Here is an 18,754-nt window from a genome sequence, read left to right as displayed (position 1 = left end):
CTGCAAGGCTCTGCTGGACCTCTTGGAATTCACAAGGCTGGTCTACAAATGTTTGGGGTACAAAGAGGGGACTCTGAGGGTTGTGAAGTCTGGGAATCAAATGTCCTAAAGGACAATGGCCCAAGGACTGTGAGAGGAACCTCAAAGGGCTCAGCTGAAGGCAAAACTCGGCTTCTTGGGACACAAAAAAGCACAGAACCCCATGATTTCAGAATCTTAGAACCAGGGATATGACCACGTGGGGGCCTGAAGCTTGCTCTGTTTGGGGGGGGGAGGGCCTTTCAGAAAAAAATATAAAATTTCAAAAATGAAATTGGATGCCAGCGTGAATACAGAATGGGGCAAAAGTAGGTTTGCAGTTGTTAGTGTAAAAAATAATACATTAATAATGATGCTGAAAATAAGAATCAACTGTGTCTGACATACAACTGTAAACCTCCTTTTGCCCCACCCTGTGTTTACTTAGAAGGAGCAGATGAACAACCTGGGACAAAATTTCAAAGGCTGAGAAAACCCACGAACACCCCAAAATGCAGAATCTAACATACATATGTTGTTTTTTTTAATGAACAGCCGGAAACACTACTCTCATACTTAATATTCCCCAGGTTTTTGTTTTCTTGGCTGCGTATCCTGATTGCTTCCTCGTACGACAGTTTTGCCCTACCTTCATCTACAGAAAGAACAGAGAGACAATTCAGTACTTCCTTGCCCTGGGAGGCTTGCTCAGCAGGACTTCGGGGCCACAGGGCCTAGAGGTTCAAAGGTACTGAGCTATAAAACAGGAGGGCATCTGTGAAAGTGAGTGAATTCAGGCCATTACAGCAAGCCCAGAGGGGACAGGGGAGGACAGGGACATGGCCGTGTCCCCGTGATCTCTCTCCTGCCCACTGGGAGGGCTTCCTTCCGGGGCTCGGCTGGGTGCACTGTCTCCGCTACACCTGCACATCCACACGGGGAAGGCATCTCATTTTTGGTCGGTGACCTCCCCTCATAACCTCGATTAGCTTGCCTACTTACCAACGCCAGGCCCTTGAGGGAAAGCAAGTAGGGGAAATGGGAACTGAAATACATATAAAATTGCCCTCGTTTTCAATAGTCAGCGATTTGCGCAATTGCTGACTTCCATCTTTTCAGCATGTCCCTGGGGGGATCGAGAAGCCAGGAGGTGACAGAATCCTGGGGACTGGGGCTCAGGGCAGGCTGGAGACTACGAGGGGGCACAGCCACGCAGGTCAGGGCCCTGACCATGTGGCACTGCTGCTGCAGGGTGAGGAGAGACAGGGGGGCAGCCCAAGTGCTTGGGTGGGTTCGATCCACTCACCCTGGTCCCCGACCACAGGCTGTACTGCGGGCCCAGCAAAGCTTTCCCACATCCCTTCCTCGCTGGGACCCAGAAGGGGTTACCCAGAGGGGCTGGGGAGCAGTCGGGGATAGTGGTTGGGGGCCTGGGATTCAAATCCCACTTCATGGTTTCCCAGCCACGTGACCTTGAAGGAGACCTGTCACTTCTCTGAGTGCCAGGTCTCCCAACTGCAGACAGGATGATGAAAACGTACCCACCTTTTTAAGGTGGAGGAAGTGAAACGCAGGGCAGTGCAGGAGTTATGGGCCGTCCTGGTCAAAGCATCCTGTGTCACACAGACTGTACAGAGTACTGCACAGAACTGAGCCACGCGGGCCCTCCCAACCCCAGGCACCACATTTTACGTGTCAACGTAAGTGAAGGAAAATGAACATTTGTTCCACCTACCGAATAGTATTACGGCACAGCTCAAAGGCACAAATATACATAAAGTATTTGGAAAATGAAAAACACCATACAAATGCAAATTATTACTCAATAAATTAATTAGTAGATTGACGAGGAGGCGGAATAGCATAGAGTTTAAGCGCATAGGCTCTAGAATCAGAAAGGACTGGATGTGATGAACTTTTGACCTCTCTGAACCTTGGTTTCCCCATCTGCAAAATAGAGGAAAGTATATGCCCTGACTCATTGGGTACCGCTGTGAAGCTTTAATGAATATGTACGAAATGCTTAGTATAACATCTAACTTACACTGCTGTTGCTCTAGTTGGTATTGTTATTGCTGTTGTTACTGTTATTAAAAGTAACTCCATTAGTCTCAGTTTTCTCATCTGTGAAATGGAAAAACAAAAGCCCGCCCCTCTCACAGTGATTTCATAATTTGAAATTCTTTAAAAATACAACATGCCAACTCTACTCTGCAGACATGATGAATCGCCCCCCAAACTTCACAGAGGCCAGACACAGCTGGGAAAGGATGTGGGGAGCACAGACGGGGCTCCCTGAGGCCGCCGGTCCCTACTGCCTCCCTGCTCCAGCGTGGCGCTCAGGTATTCCGGGTGGGAGGACGCTGGCGTGGTCCAGACTCTGAGTCCCAGGGTCCCTGCAGCAAATCTGCTCTGCAGCCTCCCGACATCCCGCTGGCCGGACACAGAGCCAGGACACCCACTTCCCCTCCCCCTGCATCAGCTGCTAACTTGCTTGAGGAGATCGTCAAATGTGTCCACTTAGTTGGGCATCCTGTGACTCGGCAGTGGGCCGGCTGGGCTTTGAGCCCTGTCTTTACCAAGACGGTCTCGGTCTGGTCTTCCGAATACCGGCCGGTAGCCAAGTCCTCTAGCAGGGGTTAGTTCAACAAATATTTATCATGTACCTAGTTTGTGCCAACCACAGAACTTGACTGCTTCCCAATTATGTATACATAGCCAAATCTCTTTCCTCACTAAACCAGCCCTCCTAGGGAGGTAACAGAGCCTGTCCACAGGTCTAAGTAAGTCAGTCTCGGGCATCGGTTGGGTCCTGGGTGCTGTGCTGGTCTTTGGCCACACGGAGATAAACAAGAGGAAGCCCTCTAGCCAAATATATACGTTCACATGCTAATTAAAAGGTTCCGGGATTGCTCTTCTATTGACATTTCTATCCGTCACCCTAATGGTTTATGTATTTAACAGTAGTTATCAGAGCTGATTAGCCGCTAACTAGCTTCTTTCACCTTGGGCAAATGACATGGCCTTTCTGAGATGCTGGAGTTTGTTTTTTTTTTTAACCAGTAAAATGAGGGGGTGCCCTGTGATGAACGTGATCTGAACCAACGAATGTCAAGGGCGTGGCCTCGACATCCTAGTAAGTGTTCAATAGGTGGTACTTGATCTGATCCTTCCAAAAGCTGGGGCGTTCCCTTCCCAGGAAGGAGAAATATATTGCCCCCAAATGGCCCTTCCCTGCACCAAGGACAGATGCCACTAACCGATCAACACACTCTTTGCTCCTGATCGTGGAGAGAGCCCCAGAACCCATCCCAACACTGTGCCCCAGGCAACTACTACCAACTGCACCAGTTTGTCCCAACCGATGGACGCTGCTGACACTTTCCTTGGAACTTTTTTTTTTGCCTTCCTGCCCTTATCCACTCAGTTGCATACGTTAGGTTGACACTCCCAGGAATATCTCTTTCCTCTCTGAACTTTATTCTTAGGTGCTGAGTGTGACATCCTCAGAGACAGAACTACACGGGCACAGGCCCAGTTGGGTGCATGCAGTGTCCGTTCAATGTGGGACCGACGGCAGTGCCTCTGATTGGCAACCCTGGCTCCCCTTCTGCTGGGCTGCTGACCGATCTTGGCCAAGCCACTCGTCCTCTCTGGACCATTTTGATTCTTCTCCCCTGACACGTGTTGGTAAGACACGGTGGTTGAAATCCTCACTGCCGGAGCCCTGCAAGCTTTGGGTGGAATCCTGGATCCATCCACAGCTGTGTCACCTTGGAGAAGTCACATAACCTTCCTGACCTTTGGCTTCCTCGTCTGTTAACTGGAGATAGTTGTAGTAACCCATCTGAGAAGCTTAAGGGGCTGAAAGGAGATAATGCGTGTGCAATGGGATAACTACCGACATCGCTTCTCTTTATTTTGAAGGGTTATTCCCCTTCACAGGTGGTTCAATAATCTTCTTGCTGGGAAGAGCACTTGTAGCACTAAAGGCATTCCTGCTGGCTGATTCTTCCTCTGAGTGGTTGCCCAGCGGAGGAGGGAACCATCAATACCCTGGGCAAGCCCTCGTCCGGCCCTTGATTGAGGTCAGCCTGACTGCCAGACAGACCCTCCCCCTGCTACTCGAGCTGGCCCTGGGGAAAGCTTCCCTGGGAGTGATCCTCTAAAGACTTGAAAGCAAAACAGTTAGGCCCCACCTGGGACACCTTAAGTTCCACATCCTGCCTTTGGGGAAGAAAGTGTTGGGCAAAAGAGAAGGCTGGGCTACGATCCTAACTCTGACCCTTAGGAGATGATAACCTTGGCCAAGTTGCTTCAACTCCCTGGACCCCACTTCCACCATCTCCAAAGTGGGGACAACCCTGCTGCCAGGGGCTGGGGTGAAGATGCAAAGAAATAATAGCTACAAGCTGCCATCAAGCTTAGTTTATGAATAGGGGCTATCTAAGGTTGCACGGAAGTACAACCGAAGTCTGAACAGTGCCCAAGGTTACCCTGGGCCCTGTACCTGTTCAGACTTCAGCTCTTTTTGACAATAGTAACTCCTGCCCTGCCTGCTAATGGCCAGTGATTTACAGATGTGTCTGCGGACACATCTGCCCTCCTGGAATGCAAGCAGCCTGAGAGCAGAGGAAACTTCATTCACTATCATGTTTTGCATAGGGTAGAAGCTCAGTACTGGAGATATGAACAGTCAGAAGAGAGGCGCAATCCCTCCACCCGAGTTAGAAGATGAAGGATCCTGGCAACTGTGATTCTTTGTTTCTGATGGGAACGAACATGTAGGATCACTGAAATCTCCACAGCAGAAGGCCTCAGAGTAGAAAGGCAAGCCTCCGGTGCCTGGGTTCTTTGGGACCACGGTGCTTTAGGTGTCTTGGAAAGAACTAAGATTGGGAGACTGAATTCAATCGAATGTAATGCCTGTGAGGTCTTGGAAAAGAAATGATCTGAGTTGCTATTTCTTATCATCTACTACATGAAATGAATAAACCTTATGTTACCATAAATATAAGGGAAATGGTGAAGGCACAAAGTAGATGCTCGATAAATGTCACTCGGTTGGTGGGGGGTGAGAAGGATGGATAAATGGCAGAAGAAAACAGCTGGAGAAGGGGTGAATAAATAAATATCTGAAGAACATTTGAGTGGATGGTTGGAATAATGAATGAATGAATGAAGAATGAATGCAAGGTTCCTAGATTGATGGATGGAAATAGGGTGGGCGGATAGATAGATGACTAGGTAGTAGATGGACAAATAAATGGATAAGGGAGTAGCTGATGGGAGAATGTAGGAATGGATGTGAGTGCATGGGTGAATCAAGTTCCCGGCCAGCAGGCAGCTGTGTGCCCGTGAAGAATGAACTTGATCACCTAATGCGTGTACCTAAATTGGTCAGCCTGGGGTAGGTACTGCAATCAGAGGCCCTAATTTCTCACCCAAGAAAAGCTTAGTCTCCTTGTTTCTCTCTCTTCCCAGGGAAACTGGCTCCCAGGAAGGCTGCTACATTAGTGTGGCATCGACCTGCCCTGAGATTGCTCACCCCAAAATTAAATAGCTGGGCAGCACCACTGGGCGATGTCCTGAGCCCTCCCCTCCTGCCTGCAGCACCGTGTCACGAGGATGGTGCAGGAGGAAGCCGCATACTGAGAAATGTAACCAGATGGTCACGAACCTCCTCATCTCTATGTGGTGCTCCTAATTTTTCTGATCTCTCTTTCCTGTGCCTGGGGACTGGCAGAGAGGTATTCCCAACCAGCCCAGGATTCAAGTCATCTCTCTCTGATATCACCTCGCTGTGCAAGTTTAGGCAAGTTACTTACCTCTCTGATCATTAATTTTCTCATCTACAACGTGGAAATTGTCATGGTATCTCACCACCCCACAGGATGCTTGAGTGGACTGAGTGATATATTGCAGATAAAGCCTTCTGCTCGGTGATGGGCAGAGTCAGAAACTATTGTTAGTAGCTATTACTGAAACACTGACAGATGAAGTTGAAAAATAGACACTCATGAAGCCACGGGGGCAGAGAAGTGAACCCTGAGAGTCAGGAGACTTGGGTTCTGATGCACTGTGTGACTTTGGGCAAGTGCCTTTCCCTCTCTGAGCCTTAAATTCCCCACCTGTATAATAGGGCATGGAACCCATGAGCTCTGAGATGAAGGGTTCCTGGTTAGGGGAGTAATCCTAGTGCCTCTTTGCCCTCTCCCCCCCCCCCACCAAACTGATTCTGGTTTGAACAGGAGCCTAGCTGTCCAAGGGCAACCATGCCCAACAGTCATACCAGGAATCAGCAATCACTCGTGTTAGAGGCTTTTGTCCTATGTTACAAATGCGGACACTGAGGCTCGGGGAGATGGAACTCATCCAACCGTGTAACACCCCCGCCTTGGCGAGTGTCCTAGTAACATTGGCTTGGTAAAGGGGAGTTGTTGCTTTCCTTAGGACTGGAGGGGCGGGGTGGGGAGCAGTACCGAAGAGGGTGGTTTTGATGGTATCTTGCCCAAGCCACCTGTGTGAGTCCCTGTGTTTCTGACGAAAAACAGCAAAGATGTCTAAGAACACTTACACCTGTCGTTTGCTCCTGCTTTCAAGCCTCCTCCAGGGACAGTTTGAGAGGTGACTTGCTAGAGGGACACAAATGATATAGATCTGGGTAGAACAGCCAGTGCCCTGGGGTGTGCATGGGGGTGGCCAATAGATGGCAATCCTATTAGCTCATTTTCCCTTTTCTGGAACGCTCTGTCTATGGCTTTAAAAGACGGTGAAGTCTTAGACAAGTTACTTAACTACGCTGAGCTCCTAGCTTCTTTCCACAGGATGAAGAGTTAGGGAAGGTGGGACAAGGAGATTCTGAAGGCCAATCCTAACTCTTTTAGTCACCAAGATGTCCTCTCTTTTGGGGCGCAGAGAACCCTCTGCACAATCTGGGAGGTTCCCAGCCTCTTGCCCCTCCACACTCACGCTGCTTGGGGCTCGTTTTCCCACAGTCTGGCTTCTGCAGGGATGGGTTTCAATGATGTTTCTTCCTAAGGCTCCTGAGCTCGAGGTCCCCCTGTCAGTTTTCGGGTCCCGCACCAATCTATCCACCCGCTGCCCATCACCAGTGAAGGGACGTTTCTCTAAGAAATTCTCTACTTGGGAAACAGACACAGCATACACTGGGGCAGATGAAAGGGGCGTGAGGCTGGTACCCACCACCCTCCATGATAAGGCTTTGGGAACAGAAGGGATTGGTGGGGGTACAGGCTGGCCAATGGCCATGCCATCCCTCCCACTGCCTGGTGGGTCCATGTTTAGTGCACGAGCTCTTGGGGTCAGAGATTTTTGTCCCCTGGTGGGATGGGGACACTGGACTTGGAGTTAGTCAAGAGCGCTGAGGTTTATTCGAGGTCTTTAGACGATCATGAGCCTCAGTTTCTTCATCTACAAAATGGATATGAAACTGGCACTCACTGTTGCAAATGTGATCAATAGTAACTAACTGTTTAACTAGGATGGCAGCAATAGTGACAATGCATCGTTATTTCACGATGAGACTTTGTTCCCCATAGTTGGGCCTCACCGGTCCTGTCTGTAAAATGGGGACGCATGAATTTTTCTGCCTTCTTCCCCAAGGAACTCTGAGCAGCACAGTGTATTAGGATGAGGTGTGGGCGGGTCCGTATCTCAGCTACTACCCTGATGTTAATCTTCTGACGAGCCACCGAATGCCCTGTGCCCCATCTGTGCCTCAGTCTCCCTGTCTGTGGAATGAAGAAGCTGGACTTGGGTTCCTCAGAGGTCCCTTCCAGCTGAACACCACAGCGAGGTGGGTGATGCCGGTGTATGAGAAGCTCACCACCAGAAGGTGCTGTTATGAGAATGGTTTCCTGCTGGAAACCAGCGGCCCAGGGTCGGTCGTGGTTTGGACCCAGTCCCGCACCACTGCCAAACACCTACTCCCTGTTCCAGTGGCCTGGGCCTGGAGTCACCTGCCACCAGGTGTGGAAGGAGGTCTGGCCAAACAAAAGCCTCCTTATCACCTGCAAGCTCTGAAATATGATCCCAGAAACGGCCAGAGCTGCTCACCTGCTCTGCTAGGCCCCGGCCGGGCACAGATGGGCATCTCATCAGGATCCCCAGACCAGGCTTCGGGCAGCATATGCCACAGGAGGTCTTTACGGGGCAGGGTGCCATTATCTCGTGGGGTGCAGGGGGGAGAGAGAGCGGCATCTGGTCACCTGATCACAGCAGGGAAGTTCAAACAGGGACCGTGATGTTGGGCAAACACCACTCCACTGAACACAGAACTCACTCACCCAGGCTGACTCAGGCTAGGGACCCCGGGCAAACCCCCTGCCCCCCATGGGTCTCAGCTCCCACCTCCGCAAAATGAAGAGACGCATCGATCATGGACCCTAAATATCTGATCTTGTTCTCAGGCAGAGATTTTAAGGATGAGAACCCCACCTATGTGTATTTACTTGTAAATTACATATATGCACTGTTGCTCCAAAACATCACGCATATCGGAAGACATAACCCTCCCCCCTCTATGCGTGAAGGGAGGAGAATGGAGGACCTCTGGGCCCTTCGGCTCTACAATCCTGATGCTGCACCTCTGCACATCTCTGAGTTTCCTCATCTGCACCACGGGCTTATCTACCTGCTCACTGTCGTTAACCACTCACTCAACACCCATTAAAGTCCTCAGCCACAGGCCTCTGCCCGAGGACCTGAGATACAGCAAGGAACGGGACTAGCAGGGTGTCTGCCTCTGCCCTCGGCAGTTCAAACAGTTCTCAAAGGAGGTAACGTCGCTGTGTTCAGATACTGGCAACTCCATATGATTCACACTATCAGGCACGGAAGGGATTTGATAAAGGAAAGTGTTAAAATTCATGCATCTGACAACATTTGCTGGGTCCTCTGCCGGGTATCAGGTGAGCAAGGTGCACCAATGAGCACACGGACGGTCCCTGCCCTTGTGAAGCTCACAGTCTGTGTTCAGAGTAGGGCGCTTTCATCAGCAACCACACAGCCAATATAAAATTACGAACATGCTGAGGGCTGAGCAGGCTACGACAGACATACTGTAACGTGGGGTGTGACCTGGTCTCAGCACTACGGAGGGACTCTCTGAGGAAACGGCCTTTGAGCTGAGATCTGACAGTGCAGCAGATATAAGTCAGGTGCCAGGGCGAGGGGAGCTTTCCTGGCAGCATGTGCAAAGGCCCTGAGGCAGGAAGGTCATGAAAAGCTTGAGTCACTAAAAGGTATAGGGTGCAGCAGGGGGAGAGGGAGTGAGTAGCAGTATTTCAGAAATGATCTTGGGGAGTAGGCAGGAGCTGCACCGGGAAGAAACTTTAAGCCTTGGCAGGGAGCTGGCTCTGTATTATCCTGTAAACTAAGGGGTAATGATGAAGGGCCATAGAAGGGTGCAGGCTGTGTATCTGACTTGCCTTTAAAAGAGGTTCCTCTGGCTCAGTGGGGCATATGGGCAAGGAGGTAAGGACGGCGCTGTGAGATGGGATGGTAACAACAGTGACTGCCTAGATTAGGCACAGAAAGCAAGATGAGCAAAATAAAAGGAAAACACCCACAACCTCAAAAGCCAAACCACCGTGACAGAAAGGGAGAGACGTGGTTAGCTTTAGCCGAGCGGACCTGAGTCCAGATCCCACTTTCATCGCGTCAAAACTGCGTGACCTTGGGCGAGCCACACTGCCCTCCCTGGCCTCAGTTTCCCCTTCTCTGCAAAGTGGACTAAACTACAGAGGCGGCGGCTATGAGATCGGGCTCCTCCCTCATTTCTGACCCGTCCCAGCCACCTGCCCTCGAGCAGGTGACCGCGCCTCCGCTTCTCCATCTGTGAGACGGGGTCTTACAAACACTGTCTCTGAGAGTGGCTGCGAGGACAGAATTAGACGACGGATGAAACCTGCCCGGCACAGGGCTGGGCACGTGAGGCGCTCAGCACACACATTCCCACATGAGTGAGCACGCACACACATGCATGCACAAGCACACCGCGTGTGAACGCACTTCAGGCCCTGATGGCACCTCTCCCACAGGAGCGGTGGCTGCCTCGTAAAAGCCCAGCCACCTTGCGTAAGCTCAACTTTTAATGAAGCTGGGGAGCAGGGATCTGGCGCTTCTGCTCAGTGAAGCTGTCAGCAGGACGTAAGCCCTGGGAATCCGGCAACTGGGGGATTCTCCCAATGAGAAACATTTGTGTCCAGAGGATCTTAATATTTGTTTTGAACAGACCCGTGTAGACGTGAATTACTTAATGACTGTTTTAGGGTTCAGCATTGTTCCTGTATTTGGTTGGGCTTTGTCTCTATGACATCTTAATTCTGTGTTTTATTTCACGGAGTTCCGCGCACAGGCTGTGGCATATGGGAGCTCCCTCAGCAAAATCTCAAATGGAGATGGGGGATGGGGGGGAGGAGAGACAGAGACAGTGCAGATTGTAGCCTCCGGGGTGTCACTGGTGTGCAGTGAAGGGGGCTGTTGGGCAAGGGGGACAGTCTAGCTACATGCACACGGATATGAGTGATGCACCCAACTCTCACTGTCATGGGAACAAGATTTGCCACTGCTATTTGGAAGTCTAAACAGTGTCTTTTTCAATTTCCTAATCTGATTGATCGCAATCAGAGAGATTGTAAATTTCACGCTTGTCCAGAACACATGGAGGGCCCAGCTAAGCTTCCGAAGCTGCTATTCAAAGTCATCCTTGGCTGCATTGGAATCAGGAGACAGGAGCCAAGAGAAGCAGATCAGACCCAGGGCTCTGACTGAGGGGGCAGGGCTCCCCAGGACCCCCTCTCTGTTCCCAGTGTAGGAGCTGTGGACCCGAGGAGGCCTTCACTGGCTTACAAGGCACTGCTTCATTGGCTTCCTGCCTACGCCTACAGATGTCTTCCCCTCACTCACTCTGTTCCAGCCACGTTAACTTCCTTGCTGTTCCCCAAATGCACCCAGCATGCTTCTACCCCTGGGCCTTTGCACACGCTGTTCCCTCTGTCTCAGACTCTCTCCCCCAGTTATCCTCACAGCTTGCTCCCTTTCCCCACCCAGGCCCCTGACCAGTCCATCGGACACAGCAGCCCCTCCCTCTCCCTCCACCGCTTTCCCGTTTGATTCTTTTCTGAAGCCCTCATTGCCACCTGATCTTGTTTGTTTCTTCTCCTTGCACAAGAACAGGAAGCCATGTCGTTCCCTGCTATATCGAGCAGGAGCTCAGTAACATCGTCAAATAAAGGCAGGTACGACTTCATTTCTTAGCCATGTGCAGCTTCTTCCACATTATGCATTCAGTCCCCTGCAGTTTGTCTTCAACACGTGTGGGCTCACTCTGATCTCCGACCACCAGCGGCTACTCAAGGAACACAGACTGGATTCTGTTTTAGCCAGAGCTGGACCGTGAAGAACAAGGAACCCAATGGCGCATGCTAGTTCTGTGTGCTTCCTTTTTTTTTTTTTTTTTTTTAAGAGAAACATTGATGTGAGAGAGAAACATCGATCAGTCACCACCTCTCACACGCCCCCAACTGGGGACCTGGCCCACAACCCAGTCATGTGCCCTGACCGGAAATCCAACTGGCGACCTCTCAGTTTGCAGGAGGACATCTAACCCACTGAACTGCAACAGTTGGGGCTGCGTCCCTGAGCCAGCCACAGGGAAGTTGGGAATTTTATATTCCATGAGCAGTTCCTTTCCATGGCCCTGTTTCTTTAGCACTGTGGTCCCCCACTAGACAAGGTCCCCCCAAAGGGTTTAACCTGCTCTTCTCCTAGGAAATGAAAAGACCTTTCTCAAGACTCTACTGGCGATAAAGGCCTTATTCGTTCCGATCACCCCTTGCATTGGTAGGTAAAGCTGAGGAAACCAACGAATCTCTGCCATTGTACAGATGGATAACTAAGGAGAGCTGTGTGACTACAGGCAAGGGACTCCGTGCCTCACAGACGGTGTCCCCTTCCTCTGGATTTCCACGCCCCTTGTCTCTAGTCCTACCTGCCTGGGACAGTGCTGTAGACTGTCTGCTCCAGGCCACGTTCTGGTGTTTGTAAAGACGCCCCCAAGGCCCTCAAAGGGAGCCACTAAGTGCCATTCATTTTCTTTTCGCCTTGATGGGCCTGACATGTAGGACTAATAAAAACTATAATTTATTATTAATAGTACCAGCTAACACCGATGGAGTTCTTATCGTGTACCAAATGGCACTTCCCAGAAATTGTTCCTTCAAGTCCTCACAGCAGCTCCTGCCAGTGGCGACTATCATTAGCCCCATTTTGTGGATGAAGAAACCAAGATCGAGAAGGTCAGGTTGCTTGCCAAAAGTCCAGGGAGCCAGTAAGTGTTTGTGACGAGTGAAAGGAAACATTACTTTTTGATTAGTTTGCCATTGGGGCCCATCAGATTTTTTTTCCAAAGGCTCTACATATCTCTAGTGGCTCTTTGGGGAATGCCCAAATCACATTCCCCCCAAATGACTCCAGAGCAGTGGGGTGGCCCAGTGGCCAAGGCCAAGAAGCCCCAGCCCAGGTGGTAAAGGGCGTGGCATTCCCTCTGACCCCGTCTGGGCGGGTAGCTCAGGGCACAGCGACCAGACTGAGACCACCGGGATTGGAGAGGTCAGTCTGTGCCCGTTTGCATGATTACCTGACTTGGGGCTCACTACCACCCTACCTGCTGAGTCTTTCACAGATGGGGAAACCGAGGCATACAGCAGTGAAGTGACTCGCAGATTCCTAAGCCAGGAAAAAGCAAAGTAGAATTTCAGCCTGGGTAGCTCTGACTTCAGAGCTGAAGCCTTTTACCACTCCGCTTTCTCTCCCTCGGCAACACTCCTCACACTTCAGGGAAAGTCTGGGGAAGAAGCAATGACAGACCTCTGGCTTTTTTAAGCCCCTGCAAATTGTCGCACCTCACAGGAAGGTAAATCTGGAAGAAAGGATATTTTTAAAATTGTCTGTGCCCCTGCAGCGTGCCTGAGGGCTCATGGAGCAGAAGGCATGTCACCCAGGCTTCCTTCCCCTTAAAGGAATTAACGCTCTTAGGGAGGCTTCTCGTTCTTGGTGGCTTGCAGTGGGGGTGGCGTTCATGGAGACTCGCAGGGGCCTAGAAGGCACTTGCAGGTGGCATCTGGTCCGGCCTCCTGTCCCCACTCCAGCTGACCCATCTGGCCTCCCAGCCAGCCAGATGTCTGTGTCTGGGGAGCTTCGTTCTGACACTAGCGAGAGTCAAATCCGAGTGCAGCGTGTGTGTCTCTGGATTGCACTGCTCAGAGTCCCCGGTGTGTCAGGACCAGGAGCGGCTCTGGGGAGAGCTCATCTGTTGCTGAATCTGGACCACGTCTACTTGCTCAGTTAAGGCATCCAACTTCCACCAACCAGTCCAGCAGCCACAGCCCAGGTCTCTGAAAACAGCACGCTGCCAAACGAACACAGCGGCGTCGGACGCGATCTCCTTCCAACCCACCTACGCCACTCAAAAGACTTCAGAAGGAGAGGCTGGACCGAGGCGGTAGCACACCCTTCCGGGGAAGAGCTTTCACTCCTCGGCAAGGAAGCACTGTCCCTGAGCCTAGGTGCACTGGCTCTTACGCAGGCCACCAGGAAGTCACGCCCCAGCAGCCCCTCACTACTCTGCGCCTGAGGACACAGTCAGCACAAATGCGCCAGCCGATCTCTTGGCACAGAGGACAGTCTCCAATTGAACGGTTCCAAGGCATTTTTCCTGACTTAACCATTTGGCCCTCTTTCCCTTCATGCAGTAAAATCTCCAACAGTTTGGAATTTATGACCCTGGGGACAGGGACTGGGCTGAAGTCAGCTTCTGGACTATTCTGAACAGAAAAGCTTTTCGAAGAAAATTAATGGCTTGCCAAAAGAATTGAGAAGAAAACACTCACTCCATGTTAGGGGGACCCCCCTCTCTAGCCCTTTACCAGCACACGAGAATCCATGAACAACTGATATGCTAATTACAAGTAATTTTTACATGTTCATTAAGTCCTCAACTACTATTGGTCTACATGATTATCATCGTTTGAGCTGGCCCCAAACACTAGGTTTTCCTCTTTGAGTCTAAATTTCTTGGGTGCAAACTTTTCCAGACTAAGCAATTACCAGATAATGAATTAATGCCAAGGCAAATGACTAGATTTCTTTGGTGGGGACAAGGGGGGGGCCTCTCACACTTCAAGCATCTTACTGATTTGTGCATCTCTCGATTGACCACCACGATCCTACATGGTCGCTTGGCCTGGGAGAGTCGGTCCCTGGTGGGTCTCCCAACCTGGGAGAGCTGCACACAGCAACGCCTTCTCAATCCTGACAGGAGCCGGAAATTATAGAGTCACCCTGGATCTGTCGGAACTAGGGATTTGGAGGGAGTTTGAGCCTCCTCCAGACTAGCAGCACCTGGTTATCTCTCTATAAACCAGAAGAATACTCCATAAAGATGCTGCACCGGTCTTTGCTGAATCCAGGTTGGCCTTCAGCAGCCCCCACCCCCTGGCTGAGGCAGATCAGAAAGCAGCTCACCTTCCCTTAGGGCGGGGAATTATGGGAACACTCCCACTTGGTGTGTGTGAACTGCACCTCGATGTAATCGCCTGTCAGGAGCCGCAATCCCACCACTTTTATGGCAGCAGCAGTGAAGGGGAGAAATGGGTGGGCACGAAGAGCACAGTCCTGGGAGGAACTGCTGATGTCCTTTGGCCACCACGGCGCTGAGCTGTCTGTGTGAGAGGCGGTATCTCCTGGACAATCACCACGCCTGCGCACTGTGGGAAGTGCCGTACTGGACACGCTCTTCCCAACTCGCTGCCTCGGATGGCTACTATCACTATTTCTATTTTCAAACTGATAAAACAGGCTCAGCAAGGGAAAGTCACTCGTCTAGGACCCTCAGCTTAAACGACAGAACCAGAACAAGAACCCGGGTTTGTCTGAAACGCAAGTCTGGACTCCTAACCACTAGGGTACACTGCCTCCCACTCCACTCCACTGTTCTGACATTTGAGTCAGACAGCTGCTTGCAATTTGATGCATTGTGAAGCTATTGCCTCATCAAGTATGCCTCCCAGAGGGGGAGCGGCGGAGGGGGAGGGAATAGGGGATGCTCTGCTCTGGGTGCCCATGTGATCTGTGCCTATTGCTACGAAATCAACAAACTGAATGTGTGCAGTCTATCCTGGTACTAAATTATCTTCACAGATAGACTTAAAATATCCTGGGGAAGTTCACTCAGGGGGTAGCCCCCATCTATAAACAAATAGTAAGTGTGAAACCAACAGGACCGGCTGGTGCTAGTCCGCCTCCTCCCCCATCTCCCTGCAGAGAGCTCCAGGGGCCGGTCCGCTGACGGTGACCTGGGCTGGACTCATGCAACTGAACGACATTTCTGACGAGGCCAAGTCCCCCGGCTGCCTCTAGGGGAAGCTGCTGGGACCCAGCTGATGCCATGCCAGGGTCTTGGTCGCTTTCCTTCCTAGAAGTCTGCTTAGAAACATGGCACATTCACCTTTAAGTCAGCACAGAACGTTCAAAAGGAGGTGGGAACTGACCACCATTAGATGTGGCTGGCTGCAGTGAGCACGGGGTGCTCCCGGTTTCATGGACAGTCTGTTAAAAGACAACTCGGACCAGCCTTTCCTGAAGACTTGAACATGAATGCTCCCTGCTCACGCTCCACCCCAAACCCAGAGTAACAGCTACAAACCGGAGTCTGTGCTACAGGGAGGCCACACCTGTCGGAGACCTACTGAGGGGGTCTTGCCAGCATGACAGACGTGAGGGGCTTCTGGCTCAGACTTTTGCCTCAGGGGCGGAGACCCGGCGCGTTCAAAGACACCAGGGGTGAAATACCACCCGTGTGGGGAGGGTTGGCTACTGCGAGGTTCTCAGATGGAGTGAATAGGGATACATACAGGCACAAAAAGCTTGAGAGTTGGAGGACCTTGTGGGGAATTTACGTGACTGAGAATAGGATGAGGAACAGGGCATGCCAGCGACAGCCCAACAGGAAAGGGCGAGGGTACTAAGGGTGCCAGGCGGACAGCAGGCGTGCTTTTCAGAATGAGAACACCCCCTCCTCTCCCTGGACGCCTGGCATATACAGACGGCTCTGGACCAAAGGCCACACTTCTGGTTTCCAGTGAAATTGCCTCTAGTCCCTCTACAAGGACATACTTTTTTGTCCAGTGCAGCACCTGATTTGCCAACAGTAGGTGCTCTCCAAAGGTGGAAGGGATGGCAGGAGCCCAAGAAGGTAAAACTGCTGACGTCAAAACTCTCTACAAAGAGCCCCTTTCCAAGCAGAGAAACATCAGCTTCTGATGGCATTGTTCCCCTTCTCCAGCCTGCGCCAGAGGGGTCCCCTGCCTCCTACCCACAAACACTGGCGACTGCTGCTTGCTGTCCACTAAGTCCTGCTGGCCCCTCACCCCGTCCACCCATTCCCCATGTGGGACACCCATTTTTCTAAAGACCTGGGTGAGCCCGGCCCCCATCAGACCCTGAAAAGTTCTCCAGTCTGGGTTTGATTTTAGGTCTGATCCCGGTCAGTCCTCCACCCCACGGCCACTGTGAAGTTCAGATTCCGTTGCGCCAGAGCAGACGTTCTGTCTGAAGCACTTTCCCAGGCAGGTTTTTAATCCGCTCCCTTAATGTAGCCTGCCAGGACTAATAAATCCTCCGAGTGGTCGCCCCTGCTCCACTTGTTTCTTTATCTCCCACCAAACCACTCATCCAACACCAGCACATTGAGTTTTCATACTGCCTTGATTTTCCCTGACACAGGGCACACACAGCCTTTTGCCTTTCATTCTCAAACTCCTCGAAATTGAACAGTTCCGGAAAAAGAATTGGGTGTCCTCTACCTTGGAATGCTTCCGTTTTGCTCAGCCTTCTCTCCTTTCCGCCCTCACCCTCTTCTCCTTTCTGCATCCTTCTCCTTGCTTCCCTTGTCTTCCTCCCATCACACCATGTCCACCACCATCTAAGAATCTCTTCTCATGCCTGAGTTCAAAGCAATCAGAGCCTTTTTGAAAAAACAGCTAAAACTCTTCCCAGACCACCTCCGTGATCTTGGAAGGCTCCTCGCTGACTCTGGAGCTCAGAGTCCTGGTTTTGGATGCTGGAGAGGAGAGAATTCATTAGCAGCAGCAGCAGCAGCAACAGCAGCAGCAGTGGCCAGGAAGGCGTAGAGGAGGGTGCTGTTTGGGGTGTATTTGGGGGAACAGCATATGGGCTTTTGTCAAAGCCTCCGGAGCTCGCTAGTTCCTGAGCTGAGAATAGAAATGTGCCACTGTCTCCGAACACTGCTCGAACTGGATGGACCCTCATCCTCGCATTCCGTACCCCTTCAGCCACCTCGACCCCCCCATTCCTCCCCCACCCCTTGCTCCGAGCTCTGTGATACCAAGAAAAGTTTCTCAGTCAAGTCGTATCCCACCTACACTGCCCACCCTAAGCAAGCAGAACCTCTCGAGCGGAAGAAGCTGCCAGGCCGGCAGACAGTTGTGTTTGCTCCTGGCTAAGGGCTCCCTGTCCCTTCTCACCAGCTTCCACCTCGTACCAGCGATTAGTTCCCATGTTCCAGGGGGAGGGAGCGAGTAGTGATGGAAAGAACATCCACCCCTCAGGGTTCTGGGGCACAGGCCAGAAAGGGGGAGCAGAGGGTCTCCCCTCTTAAGAAGGAGGTCATTACCTGGGCAGCGGCTTGCGGGCTGTAATACTGGCGACAATGATACTCTCAGGACGTGGGGTGGCCACAGCTTTAAAGGTACCTCGCCAGAACTTCTCAAAAAGCTGCTTCTCGCCTTGCTGAACGCTCGCCATAGCCAACGCAAAGGGGACAGACGCCCAGGCGCTGTCCGAAGTGCTGAAACGTCTATTCCAAACCGGGGCGCACGGGGCTCGGGGCTCTGTCCGTCCGCCCGAAACCCAGAGAGCTGGGGTGGGAAAGATCGGGGTTCAGGGCGGGGGATGGGGCGCCTCAGCCCGGCAGTCAGGGGGAAAAGAAGGCTTGTCCTCTGGCTTTCTTCCGCTCCTGGGCTGGCTCTGGGCTGCGCTCTGAGCTTCCCGAGCTTCCGCGCCCCAGTTAGGGAAGGGAAGGCTGGCTTTCTCGGCGGCGCCGGGAGAGAGAGGCGGCGGCGGGGTCGTCTCTGTGCGTGCGTGCGCGTGTGAGCTCAGGCGCGCCCGGGTTTTGTCTCTCGCACAATGTGACGTTGGAACAGGAGGCTGGTCGCGAGAGCTGCACTTTGCTCACCCCCACCCCGCTCCGTCTCTCCACCTCCCACCAACCCCCGCCTCCTCTGGCTCAGCCTCCTGCCGTCATCTGCATAACAAAAGCCCGCAGATCCAAGGAGGAGAAAGGGCGGGGCGTGCGCTTGTCACTAGGGCCCCACGGCTACCGAGTTGCAGCTCTAACCTCTTGGGGAAGCCACCCGGCACCTGAAGCTGAAGCAGGGAGTAGACCCTGCTCACCAGCCCTCTCTCCTCCCCCACCATTGCGGGCCTTCTCCTGTCCTTTTCGGGTGTGATCTGGGCCCGGCCACCTCCCTTCCCAGCCCCTTTGCAAGTCCTGTAGTGGATCTCTTATTGAAACCGGCGTAGAAAACTTAACCTCTCGGCCCCCCAACCCCCCAATTCTGGGAGGGACTGCCTAGGCCGGAAAGGGGGGCTCCTTACGTTCCTCTTTACGACTGAGTGCCTCAAGAGCCCC

At 52.1% G+C, this 18,754-nt stretch overlaps 1 protein-coding gene across 2 annotated transcripts in view; it reads right to left on the bottom strand.

The window, feature by feature from the left end:
- SRRM4 (serine/arginine repetitive matrix 4) overlaps window positions 1–18,227 on the bottom strand; it is a 131,260-nt gene extending 113,033 nt beyond the window's left edge. For both annotated transcript variants that reach the window (XM_037156119.2, XM_053669937.1), the window contains exon 1: window positions 17,738–18,227. In XM_037156119.2, coding sequence (XP_037012014.2) covers window positions 17,738–17,868 — 131 coding nt within the window. In that variant the 5' untranslated portion in view covers window positions 17,869–18,227. The remainder of the gene's footprint in view (window positions 1–17,737) is intronic.
- Window positions 18,228–18,754: the final 527 nt, after the last annotated feature.

Source organism: Artibeus jamaicensis, unplaced genomic scaffold, assembly GCF_021234435.1.
Source record: "Artibeus jamaicensis isolate MK-2021 breed Jamaican fruit bat unplaced genomic scaffold, CSHL_Jam_final contig_525, whole genome shotgun sequence".
NCBI classification, from domain to species: Eukaryota; Metazoa; Chordata; class Mammalia; order Chiroptera; family Phyllostomidae; genus Artibeus; species Artibeus jamaicensis.
The sequence above is the reverse complement of the archived record's forward strand: the minus strand, read 5'-3'. Positions and strand labels throughout refer to the sequence as shown.